Source organism: Hoplias malabaricus, chromosome 14 (assembly GCF_029633855.1).
Source record: "Hoplias malabaricus isolate fHopMal1 chromosome 14, fHopMal1.hap1, whole genome shotgun sequence".
In the NCBI taxonomy this organism is placed as follows: domain Eukaryota; kingdom Metazoa; phylum Chordata; class Actinopteri; order Characiformes; family Erythrinidae; genus Hoplias; species Hoplias malabaricus.
In genome coordinates, this window is record NC_089813.1 from 8,171,307 (window position 1) to 8,183,808 (window position 12,502).

A 12,502-nucleotide genomic window follows, 5' to 3' on the forward strand; every position below is an offset into this window, starting at 1 on the left:
ACAATTCAACAGTATTTACATCAAGACCATTACATAGAGTGATAAGGCTGATGGATGGAACTGGGAAAGAGATATGGATGATGGGATATCACAGGCTTTTGGATCAGACCTAGTTCATTAGTGGACAGATATAAAAATGTATTAATGCAGTTATATAATGTCTAGAATAATGTTTAGAACAGAAGTGACGAGTGTGAGGTACAGTCTTCTCCATTGCTGTCGGTATTAGCAGCTCAAACTTGATGATTCGAACACCCAGCTCACTTTAAGTCCAAGTAGGCTATGAGCTTACTGGCATATTAACACCCAGGAGGTGTTTACATACTTAGAAATTAGACACATTATGGGTGTAAGCATGGAAAAGGGAAATGATGAGAAGTTCTTTCAGTTTCCAGCATTAGCATCTGAAATACCAACACACTGAAACAAATTAATAATGTAAAACAAGACTATTCTAAATAATAAATTATTTAAAACAATTGGCTCATACTTTGGCAGAACCTACTGTAGAACCTAAAAAACCCATCAGTACTCTTAGTCCAAACCCCAAAAGGTCAAATTTGGGTTCCCTCCACTTTCAGCTAACCTCCATAAGCCCTAAAACATGTCAGAAAATTTATGCATATGCTCTTTGATCAGGTTAAAATATCATTAATGCGTTGCTCAAAACACATGGCCCGTCTTTAGAGGAAATGTAAAGTTGTCAGAGGTGTCATCTCTAAATGTTACAGGGGGCTTCCTGTCGAAGACCCCACAGAGATCAAGAGAATCCTACTGAGTTAACCCCATTCACACGGAGCTCAGTGTTGACAGAGGGAAGCTGATCTGAGGCTAGCTTGCTGTTTAGAATGCTATTTGGTGTGAAGGACAAGCTGACCCTGGATCAGCAGCATAGCAGAATCTGAGGGACTTGGTCATGACCATGGCTTTGAGCTGTCACAATGTCTTTAAATTAACTGCTTAAACTGGGAGATAGGTTAATAAAGACAGCACTGGCCCTTTGGATAGAAATTTGGTTCCTATCCAAGTGGAGGGCCCTTTTATTGCTGCCTGGTAAAAATAAAATAAATAAATAAACAGTACAAAGATTATCCGAAGTACTTTAAGAGAGAGAACGACTGACCTTCACATTTCCATAGCCTCATCTCACTAAAAATGACCCTCTCTTTAAAAAAATTAAAGGTTCTAAGCACATTCTCGTTCTCATACGTATTCTTACTTTCCCTTCTGTACCAACCCAGACTCTTCTCCAAAATCCTTCTGGCTGGAGGTGTTAGCCAGCATTGCCATTTGCTGTGCCTTGCACGGACACCACTGGCGCTCAATAGCTTAACAGCTGCTAATACACAGGCACTTCTGGGCAGGGATGAGACGGCTGTGGGCCACAATAAAGGACCCCCCTCCTAAGGCCCGACGAGAAATCTCACACCTTTCACTTGCATTAGCTATGCAGTGCTCCCTTTTGATGCTCTAACTGGCCACTTTCAGGGCTCAGGTACGAGCAATCAAGGGGAATATACTCAGATTGTCTGGGGATGTCTGTGCTGGGATGTAAATCAGCATTTATAGACATACAGTGACCATGATCTTGTACACCTTGACAGGATGTGGGATCCACTAAGGCCTTGAAGAGCCAAACAAAGCTGAGAACACCGTAGCAGTTTTGAGGATTTCTTGCTAAGAACAGACAACTAAATAGCAGCTCAAAGGCAAACAAGACAAAAAGCCATCGTTCCCCCATCTTTCAGAGAAACATTATTCGGACATATGGCCAGATGTGTATAAAAACAAACCTGAAGTTGTAGTGTGCCTGCCAAAGGGAGTGAATGACAAATTGGCAGCACTTCATAAAAAACCTCTGGGAGCTGCTAATGGGCCCTAATGTCCTGCCTCGGGTTTGAGTCCTTCACGCTTGGCCGGCCCTTCCCTTTGACACAGGCTGGCCAACAGAGACGGGGTGGCCCGGTAGCAAAAGGACAACAGCAAAGTAACTCGCACCGTTACAAGCAACAGTAGAGTGGGAGAACATCTACAAATCCTTGATTTTGCCATTCTGATTCCATCCGTGATTTTTCAGTCTACATACAAAGGATAATTAGGGATTAGGAGGGGGGAAAGAGCACAATAAATCATACCCACAGTGCACAAATAAAGATGTAATCTTCAGATGCCAAATATCTACTGGCTGTACCGATTCTGCCCAACAGGAATACAGTGTCCTCATTAGTCAGGTATGTCGTCTGAAATGAGGAGAACTCGAAAGCATAAGAGTAGGACTTTGGTCGTTTGGTGTTGCACGAAAAAAGAAAAACACAGAAACACAGGGTAAAAAAGTGTTATCAAGTGTTATTTTTGGTTTTGTGACTTTTTTTTTTTAATGCAGCAAGTCAGAAGTAAGAGAAAATATCAACCCTCTGTAGAACAAGTCTGAGCACAGTAAAAGGCCCGTCTCCGTAGAGGCTGAGAAAAGTGCTCATACCCTCAGTCAATCCTCCACCAAATTACATTCTCAGTACAAACACAGCAGAGCCATACAAAAATCCAGAGAAAAATACAAACAGCTTTATCAGTTTTACAGGTAGTTTGGTCAGGCGTGAGTCTCATGTCCATTGCATTTTCATCTCCATTTATTTTTAGTCGACACAAGCATTTTCCAAAACGAAATATATAGATTCAGAAATTCAGTGATCAAGAAAAATACAGGAGGCTATTCATCCATCTGCTCGTACAAAATGTTATGTAGAAAAGAAAAAAAAAAAAAAAAAAGAACAACATTCAGCTGCTGGGAAAAGGAGGTCAACATGATCTCCACGAGTGATCTGCAGGGGAAGGCAAAGCACAAGCTTAATTCAGCACAACACATAGTGTGTCCTATTAGTTTCTCAAAAAAATATAGTCAGTTCCTCCACAGATGTGCACTTAATGCTCTACTGCTCACTGAGCTCCACACCACAGCTGTGTCCAGCAACACGCGCCTCCGAATATAAGACTGCAATGAATCGACTTGAATCAAATGCATCCGCCACTGTTATGTCAACAGAAGGTTGTTTTCATGTCGTGTAACTGTAAGAAAAGGGAAAGCCTTTAATCCATTCATGTCAAACTGCCACTGGAGTGGACTCTGATTATTGTCATCACATGCAAGTCCAATACATTTATGCAGTATTAAATTTAGTGTTTTGTATTGTTCAAGAATTGTGTTAATGTGGTAAAAACACTGATTTTGAGCAAATAACGACTTATAGAATGTGATTATTTATTTAGTTGCACTAATAGCTTAATGTATTTTAATGTAATGACTTTAATGACTTTCATAATAGAGTCATGAACATGGGCCTTTTTCATTGGTCCATCCATCTTAAGGATATTTACGCAATATAAAAGTACAGTAGGGATTTTCAGATGTTGTGAATGTAAGAACATAAAATGGATTTTGAAAGATATTTTACTTAATTCAGTTACATTTGGGCAAGATTTGACATAGTGTTTAATATCTGTGGCACATTTGTTTGTCAATACACTACATTTTTACCATTTTGCATAAACTCAATCTCTTTAGCTCTACTGTCGGTGTAACAAAATGCCACTTCGTAGCAGTATAACGCTGGACACAACACACTTGATTCAGGGAAGTGGTGGCGAGATCCTTTAAAGATAAACAGGTTCTCTTCGGTTTTAAGTGCGATATGTACAAACTGTCAAACCTCGCTCCATCACAATGCTGGTGGCAGCCTGCACGCTTAGAACTCTCTCTTTCACTCTGTCTCCCTCGTTCTCTCCCTCTATGACCTCTAACGACCTGCAAAAGTTAGTATAGAGTAACGACAAATACAAATAATAATAATAATAATAAAAAAAACATTTCAGACAAAAGATGCACCAAGACTCAGAGTATTACAAAGAAAAGCAGAGTCAGGACAAACATTCCGATGGACCGACCTGTTTGAGCTCTGCCTACAAAGGCGTACATGGCCATCGTCTGTTTGGAGGTCGCTCGAGATTTACACAACCTTACGATATATTTGTCGAAGTTTGTTTTGATCAAAACACACAGTATTTAACAGTATTTTTGACTGGAAACTCAACATTGTGTGGTTGAATATGAAGTTACCATTAAAGATGGCACAATACTGTTGTCGTTATTTTCCAGTACTGACACTGAAACATTGCATATCGACTCACACTTATATTGTGCTTTTTCTAGACACGCAAATTGATTTTTTTGGAACATAAGGGAGTTGCCTCAGCTTCCACCGATGTGCTGTGTTGACTGACACTGTAACTGATATCTACTGAGCTTTAACGCAAAGACGAGCATTTAACTACTCAAACTCAAACACCCCACGGTCACAGAGAAAGGTCTTTTTAGCCTCTGTTTTCACAGAATAGCAATATGCTCTTTCTAACTACAATTTCTCACCTCACAATTGAGCATGAATGCATTTGTGGGCAGAGCATTGGATGGTCACTTGATATATCTTCACCAACATATTCCAAAAGAGCCCCAACTTTATGAAACCTGGAGACCTTGTTACGACTTAGAGGCCAAACACCATACACACATTCAGTACCCAAGTGTAAACTTTGGTGGCAAACTGTTTTAAAAAGAAAACGCTACTGAAAACTGTAAACTCATGCCTTTGTTCGCAGGTAGGACCAGGCAAAGTCTTGGGGAGGCTAAGCACAGACAGTCACACTAGCTAAAGGCAGCCATGCTCAAAGCGAGGGGCACACACACCCACACACACGTGTAAAAACACACACGTACATCCAAGTGCTGAAAATTTCTGTGCTTGCATGCTGACAGCTTCGGAGCGCAAAAAAATATATATCCACTTTTGTTGTTTGATATGTCACTGCAGCACAGGTCGGAGTTTAAGCACCTTGCTTGGGATGTAAACTCATTTCATTTACACTGAAACAGCCAAATTATAACTTCCTAGCAAACGCTCAGTGGGAAAATAATAATAATGCTATTGATCTAATGCCCCTCGGGTTGTGTTTATGAATGGTTTGCATTTAACAGGCTGTCTGCATAGGTCCCTGGTATAAAAGCCCAAGTAGACTTGGAGAAGTATGTCACTTGTGTAGTGGTGCTGTTTAGCTGCAGTTTTTCAGAGATTGGTGGAGCAAACAATAAAAGAAATGGCACTTTTGCAGCATTGTTGATCCACAAGGAAAAAAAAAAAAAATCGAAATCAAAACCACGGTCCATGGCGAGCTGGAGCTGGAGCCAAGTTTGGGGAGAAAAGCCCTTTTTGCTGAAGAACGTGCATACTGCTGCAGGACAAAGATCAAGTGCACGCACATCGAAGTGGAACTGGGAACATTCCTTTGCCTCCAGACGAAAGAAGGAGCAAATAAGCAAGAGGAAGGTATAGGGAGGAGGGGGAGAGAGAGAGAAGAGAACAAGGAGAGAGAGAGAGAGAAAGGAAAGAGGGTGCCTTAAGGAATCGTCCAGGGCTCTTTGGCACCCCCCAGAGGAAAGAGGATAAAGTTTCAAGTTCAAATGTCCATGTAATCGTCCTCCTCGTCAGACTCACTGTCCAGTGAGGACTCCTGACTGGACGTCTCCTGCACCTCCAGAGCCGGCTGTGCTAGAGTGTCCTTCTTCACGTTAGCTGCTGATTGAGACGCCAGAATTACATTCTGAGAGAGAGAGAGAAAGTGTGAGAGAGAGAGAGAGAGAGAAAGTGTGAGAGAGAGAGAGAGAGAGAGAGAAAGGGAGAAAGAGAGAAAGAGAGAGAGAGAAAGTGAGAAAGAAATAGATAGAGAGAAAGAGGGAGAAAGAGAGAAAGAAAGGAGAAAGAGAAGAAGAGTGAGGGAAAGAGACAAAGTGAGAAAAGAGAGAGGGAGAAAGAAAGAGAGAGAGAGAGAGAGAAAGAGAGAGAGGGAGAAGAGAAAGGAGAGAGAGAAAGAAAAGAGAGAGAGAAAGGAGAGAGAAAAAGAGAGAAAAAAAGAAAGAGGAGCAGTTACTTAAAAACTACATATTACATTCTAATTTAACAACTACATTTAATAACTACTTCTAGTTCTTAACACAAATTACAGTCAATACAATGTACACTACAACTACAAAGACTATTAATACAGAAAATTAAAATAGAAAAAGTGAAAATAATACAATGATATTTAAAATATTGTAATGATTTACACTGATTTTGCTCAGGTTATCTAGCTCAAAATATTATCACCACAGAAAAACGCTTTTCTGGATATTTATTGAGGGATAACAGAAAAAAGATATATCCAACACCAGACAGATGTTAAGATTCAACATATTTTAAGCCAAAAATTGATAACATATTTATCATTATCTGGAAGGGCAGATTTTTTAGGTGGCACAGAGCCATTAATGTGTATATTTTTGTGAAACTGGAAAACAGGTACACAATATCTGCATCTCTATCGATTCTACTGGAAAACGATGTACTACGGCTTCCTCAGACATTAAGGACTCCTTGAATCTACGGCTGTTTTCGCAGTCAGGACACATCTTCTCATCTCTGAAGTTAAACTGATCCTAAAACACACACTTGTGAACAGTAATGTCCGGTTGTCGTGACGTACTTTGAGCTTCTGTTTGGTTTCCTCCGAGATGCTGCCTTTGGGCGAGAGCAGTGTGGGTGTTGGTGGGGTGACGGTTATCTCTGGGGGGAATTTGGCGGCTGTGGAGGGGATGAGTAGTTTGGGCATGTTGGGAGGGATTCTGGAGCGGATCCGACTGGAGTCCCCCTGCTTCGACAGGTCACCACTCTCTGCGGAGACACAAACAACCAGTCTCAAACTTGGCGTATCGGTGGGATGAAGAATTAGCAGCCTGCAAGTCAGACCCGGCCGGTAAACACACTTCCTGGCAGCTTTAAATACATTAAAATGAATGAGGAATTAAAAAAAATGAAGCATTGAAGACTTAAAATCAAGACCTACAGAGATATGTAACCACACGTAGGTGATACTCTACTAATATCTATTAAAGAAATGGTCAAAACTAGCAACTGGTGAGGGGGTTACCCGTGCCGGTGTGTGTTGAGCAGGTAGCGGTCTCCTGGCAACTCCACTCCTGTGTGTCCAGACTCTGTGAAACTGTGGCCATCTTCATCTGCTGACACAGGTGTGACTCCTGCTGTCTGTACACCAGGCCCTCTGGAGCAGAGGCTTCTCTGTCCTCTGAACACATACACACACACACACACCCTTATCAGTGGCGAAACACACATACCCACGGTCTTCATCAATGCTGTAATATGACCTCTAGGTGGCCAGTAGCATCATGTCATTATCAGCATGCACCTGGCTCTGAGCTTTGACTGAATTACAGCTCAGGTTCCACTGACCCACTGGGACGCTGAGCATCTTTTACAGGACCTGTGTGTGTTTGTAGGAGCAACTAGATGCACACTGTAGATAATAATAACAATAATAATAATAATAATCATGAATTAAAGAGGGTGGCATGGTGGTGCAGCAGGTAGTGTCGCAGTTACACAGCTCTCGGGACCTGGAGGTTGTGGGTTCGAGTCCCGCTCCGAGTGACTGTCTGTGAGGAGTGTGGTGTGTTCTCCCTGTGTCTGCGTGGGTTTCCTCCGGGTGACTGTCTGTGAGGAGTGTGATGTGTGCTCCCTGTGTCTGCGTGGGTTTCCTCTGGGTGACTGTCTGTGAGGAGTGTGATGTGTGCTCCCTGTGTCTGCGTGGGTTTCCTCTGGGTGACTGTCTGTGAGGAGTGTGATGTGTGCTCCCTGTGTCTGCGTGGGTTTCCTCTGGGTGACTTTCTGTGAGGAGTGTGATGTGTGCTCCCTGTGTCTGCGTGGGTTTCCTCCGGGTGACTGTCTGTGAGGAGTGTGGTGTGTTCTCCCTGTGTCTGTGTGGGTTTCCTCCGGGTGACTGTCTGTGAGGAGTGTGGTGTGTTCTCCCTGTGTCTGTGTGGGTTTACTCTGGGTGACTGTCTGTGAGGAGTGTGATGTGTGCTCCCTGTGTCTGCGTGGGTTTCCTCTGGGTGACTTTCTGTGAGGAGTGTGATGTGTGCTCCCTGTGTCTGCGTGGGTTTCCTCCGGGTGACTGTCTGTGAGGAGTGTGGTGTGTTCTCCCTGTGTCTGTGTGGGTTTCCTCCGGGTGACTGTCTGTGAGGAGTGTGGTGTGTTCTCCCTGTGTCTGTGTGGGTTTCCTCCGGGTGACTGTCTGTGAGGAGTGTGGTGTGTTCTCCCTGTGTCTGTGTGGGTTTCCTCCGGGTGACTGTCTGTGAGGAGTGTGGTGTGTTCTCCCTGTGTCTGTGTGGGTTTCCTCTGGGTGACTGTCTGTGAGGAGTGTGATGTGTGCTCCCTGTGTCTGCGTGGGTTTCCTCCGGGTGACTGTCTGTGAGGAGTGTGGTGTGTTCTCCCTGTGTCTGCGTGGGTTTCCTCCGGGTGACTGTCTGTGAGGAGTGTGGTGTGTTCTCCCTGTGTCTGCGTGGTTTTCCTCCGGGTGACTGTCTGTGAGGAGTGTGGTGTGTTCTCCCTCTGCGTGGGTTTCCTCCCACTCTCCAAAAACACACGTTGGTAGGTCGATTGGCGCCCCCTCCAGGGTGTATTCCCGCCTTGCGCCCAATGATTCCAGGTAGGCTCTGGACCCACTAAGACCCTGAACTGGATAAGTGCTTACAGATAATGAATGAATGAAAGAATGAATTAAAGAGATAATCATATCTGTGGAACAGGTGTGTGGGGAGAAGAGGACGAGGCAGTGAGAGATGTGAAATTATTTAAAGAATATATACATCAGTCAGAGACTACATTTCATGTATTTAATATTCAGTCAAAACAACCTTAAAATTCATGTTTAAAAAGAAAAACCAAACAGAACAATCAATGACTAAATGTAAGATTAAATATAAGATGTTCTACAGTAGTGTGTCCACACTTTGTCTTTATTACAGCATCTGTCCATTTGAGAGGGTCTGGGGTGATGAGCCTGTTGTTCTGAGAACATTAGCAGCTGCTTTGATTTGCAAATTGCTTTTTTTTTTAAACCTGTTTTTACATAACAGCTTTATAACCAGTCCACATCCTTTCAGATTAAATGCGGCATGTAGTTGATTAAATGCGGTTAATGTGGAAGAGATCTGTTCAGGTCTGAAGCAAGAGTGGAGCTTGATTTTCTGCTGCTTCTTAAAGATAAAAGTGTTACGTACTGTTTATCAGATGAAGACAGCTTTGGTGGTCTATCTAACTATTTTAAGTCCAGTCGAGAAAACTTCTGTTGTTTTTGTTCTCTCATTTATGCTTCTATGAGTTTTCCCTCCCTTTTACAGGTGGATAATATTTATTACATATCTTACTACCAACACCGCTCTATAACAACTTTTCCTTTGTAACTGTTTTGACGGGAAATTAAATCAATAACGGATGCCTGCATACAGTAGAAAATTCAGAATAATAAAAGTAGAATTTTGCTTGTGTCCTCAGAAGCTATGCCAAGCACACACACCCTCACTACACAGTGTGTATCACTGATACTCACACACGCCTAATGCAATATTCTACTCCATCTCTCCATCTCCGTTTCCCTAGCAACTGAGTGCGGAACTCTGAATGCACTGGCCTGACAGGGAGAGACTCAACCCTACCTCACGCAGCCACCTATTCTCCATCTGCATGCGAGTGAGGGAGCGTGAGAAAGAAAACTCCATTTATTACACAGAGAGATAAAGAACAAGCTAGGCCGGTAATAAGGGGCCTACTATGGCCATGATGTGTTAACCTGCTGTGATTTGACAGAAAAGAACGAAGAAACTGACAAACCTGTTAATCCCACAAAATAAACCGTATAAAAATCAATGTAAGATGAACAATGTTTAGTAGATTTGCCTGAAAAATAATCAGTAACTTGGTCTGCCCTCTAGTGGTCACTAGGTGGTGATACCCCTCTCAAAGATTCTAATCTAAACCAATCTACAAGGAACTAGGAAAGAACCAGATTAATTAATCTCAAAGGTGTGATCATTTACTGCAAATGTAAGAGCTTTTTTTTTAGAGAGAATGACAGCAGGTAGGTGTCGCAGTCACACAGCTCCAGGGACCTAGAGGTTGAGTGTTCGAGTCCCGCTCCGGGTGACTGTCTGTGAGGAGTGTGGTGTGTTCTCCCTGCGTCTGTGTGGGTTTCCTCCGGGTGAATGTCTGTGAGGAGTGTGGTGTGTTCTCCCTGCGTCTGTGTGGGTTTCCTCCGGGTGAATGTCTGTGAGGAGTGTGGTGTGTTCTCCCTGCGTCTGTGTGGGTTTCCTCCGGGTGACTGTCTGTGAGGAGTGTGGTGTGTTCTCCCTGCGTCTGCGTGGGTTTCCTCCGGGTGACTGTCTGTGAGGAGTGTGGTGTGTTCTCCCTGCGTCTGCGTGGGTTTCCTCCGGGTGACTGTCTGTGAAGAGTGTGGTGTGTTCTCCCTGCGTCTGTGTGGGTTTCCTCCAGGTGAATGTCTGTGAGGAGTGTGGTGTGTTCTCCCTGCGTCTGCGTGGGTTTCCTCCGGGTGAATGTCTGTGAGGAGTGTGGTGTGTTCTCCCTGCGTCTGTGTGGGTTTCCTCCGGGTGAATGTCTGTGAGGAGTGTGGTGTGTTCTCCCTGCGTCTGTGTGGGTTTCCTCCGGGTGAATGTCTGTGAGGAGTGTGGTGTGTTCTCCCTGCGTCTGTGTGGGTTTCCTCCGGGTGAATGTCTGTGAGGAGTGTGGTGTGTTCTCCCTGCGTCTGTGTGGGTTTCCTCCGGGTGACTGTCTGTGAGGAGTGTGGTGTGTTCTCCCTGTGTCTGCGTGGGTTTCCTCCGGGTGACTGTCTGTGAGGCGTGTGGTGTGTTCTCCCTGTGTCTGCGTGGGTTTCCTCCGGGTGACTGTCTGTGAGGAGTGTGGTGTGTTCTCCCTGTGTCTGCGTGGGTTTCCTCCGGGTGACTGTCTGTGAAGAGTGTGGTGTGTTCTCCCTGCGTCTGTGTGGGTTTCCTCCGGGTGAATGTCTGTGAGGAGTGTGGTGTGTTCTCCCTGCGTCTGCGTGGGTTTCCTCCGGGTGAATGTCTGTGAGGAGTGTGGTGTGTTCTCCCTGTGTCTGAGTGGGTTTCCTCCGGGTGACTGTCTGTGAGGAGTGTGGTGTGTTCTCCCTGTGTCTGCGTGGGTTTCCTCCGGGTGACTGTCTGTGAAGAGTTGGTGTGTTCTCTCTGTGTCTGCGTGGGTTTCCTCCGGGTGCTCCGGTTTCCTTCCACAGTTCAAAAACACACGTTGGCAGGTGGATTGGCAACTTAAAAGTGTTCGTATGTGTGAGTGAATGTGTTGCCCTGTGAAGGACTGGCGCCCCCTCCAGGGTGTATTCCCGCCTTGCGCCCAATGATTCCAGGTAGGCTCTGGACCCACCGCAACCCTGAACTGGTTAAGTGCTTACAGATAATGAATGATGGATGGATGGAACATTTCATCTTAATATCCCTGACATCCCTGGACAGCTAGACAGGCATAAATTTGACCTCTCTGAACTTTCCTGTTGCATTTTGTGAAATATTCCCAGGAGTAACCTGGGAAGACAAAATTTAAATCTTGAAAAATTAGAATCACTTTACTGCCCACTGTGCTCGCACACAGAGGAATTTGTTCTCTGCATTTAACCCAATCAGTGCAGTGAAACACACATTTACATAGACACTAGTGAACACTAGGGGGCAGTGAGCACACATGCCCTGAGCGGCGGGCAGCCCTAGCCACAGCACCAGGGGAGCAGTGCCTTGCAGGCACAATCAAGGGCTCTGGGGATCGAACCGGCAACCTTCCAGTTACAAGCCCAGTTCCCTAACCACCAGATTAAATATCCTGACAATCCCTCCTACTGTCCAAGTTTTCTGGCAAACGGAACTCCTGATTTGTGATTTTTCCCCAAACAGAACTAAAGAAATGACCTACGTACAACAGTAAATCTTCTGAAAGCTTGGCAGACATCATTTGGTGTTGTGCAGTGTGTCTTGGTGCTGTACCTGCGTGGGGTAGGAATGCCATGCCTGCGACTGCGTGACTGTGCGTGGTCCTGGGCTGTGACTGGTCCTGCTGGGCTGGTGGATGGCAGTAGAGCTGCGTGGGTGTGCTGGGCGTGTGTGTGTGCGAGTGTGTATGTGAGTGAGTGTGAACGGGGCGTGGAGTCTTGTTTAGTTTGCTCTCATGGTCCTGGGTGGGTAGAGAGTGAGTGTGCGTGTGCAGACACGGACTGGTGAAGGAAGCAGGGAAGAAGATGTCTCGCTGCTCTTTGTTGAACTTTGGGGTCATGGGGGCATCACTGGAATTCTGGAAAAGAGAGAAATGAAATGTGTAATTCAGTATTCGTTCCTCGAGTTAAGACCATCTACATTCACTGTCCATTCTCTCAGCTCCACTGTCCATGCAGGAGCACTTTGTAGTTCTACAATTACAGACAGTGGTCCAACTGTTGCTCTGCATACTTTGTTAGCCCCCATTCACCCTGTTCTACAAATGTGGAGAACCCCCAGGATACCACCACAGAGTGGGTATATTTTAGG

General features: G+C 44.7%; 1 protein-coding gene across 4 annotated transcripts in view; it reads right to left on the minus strand.

The window, feature by feature from the left end:
- Positions 1-2,339: 2,339 nt before the first annotated feature.
- cabin1 (calcineurin binding protein 1) overlaps positions 2,340-12,502 on the minus strand; it is an 84,046-nt gene continuing 73,883 nt past the window's right edge. For all 4 annotated transcript variants that reach the window (XM_066643611.1, XM_066643610.1, XM_066643609.1 and 1 more), the window contains 4 exons: positions 11,966-12,269; positions 7,015-7,170; positions 6,571-6,758; positions 2,340-5,649 (listed from right to left, as the gene is read on the minus strand). In XM_066643611.1, coding sequence (XP_066499708.1) covers positions 5,506-5,649; positions 6,571-6,758; positions 7,015-7,170; positions 11,966-12,269 — 792 coding nt within the window. In that variant the 3' untranslated portion in view covers positions 2,340-5,505. The remainder of the gene's footprint in view (positions 5,650-6,570; positions 6,759-7,014; positions 7,171-11,965; positions 12,270-12,502) is intronic.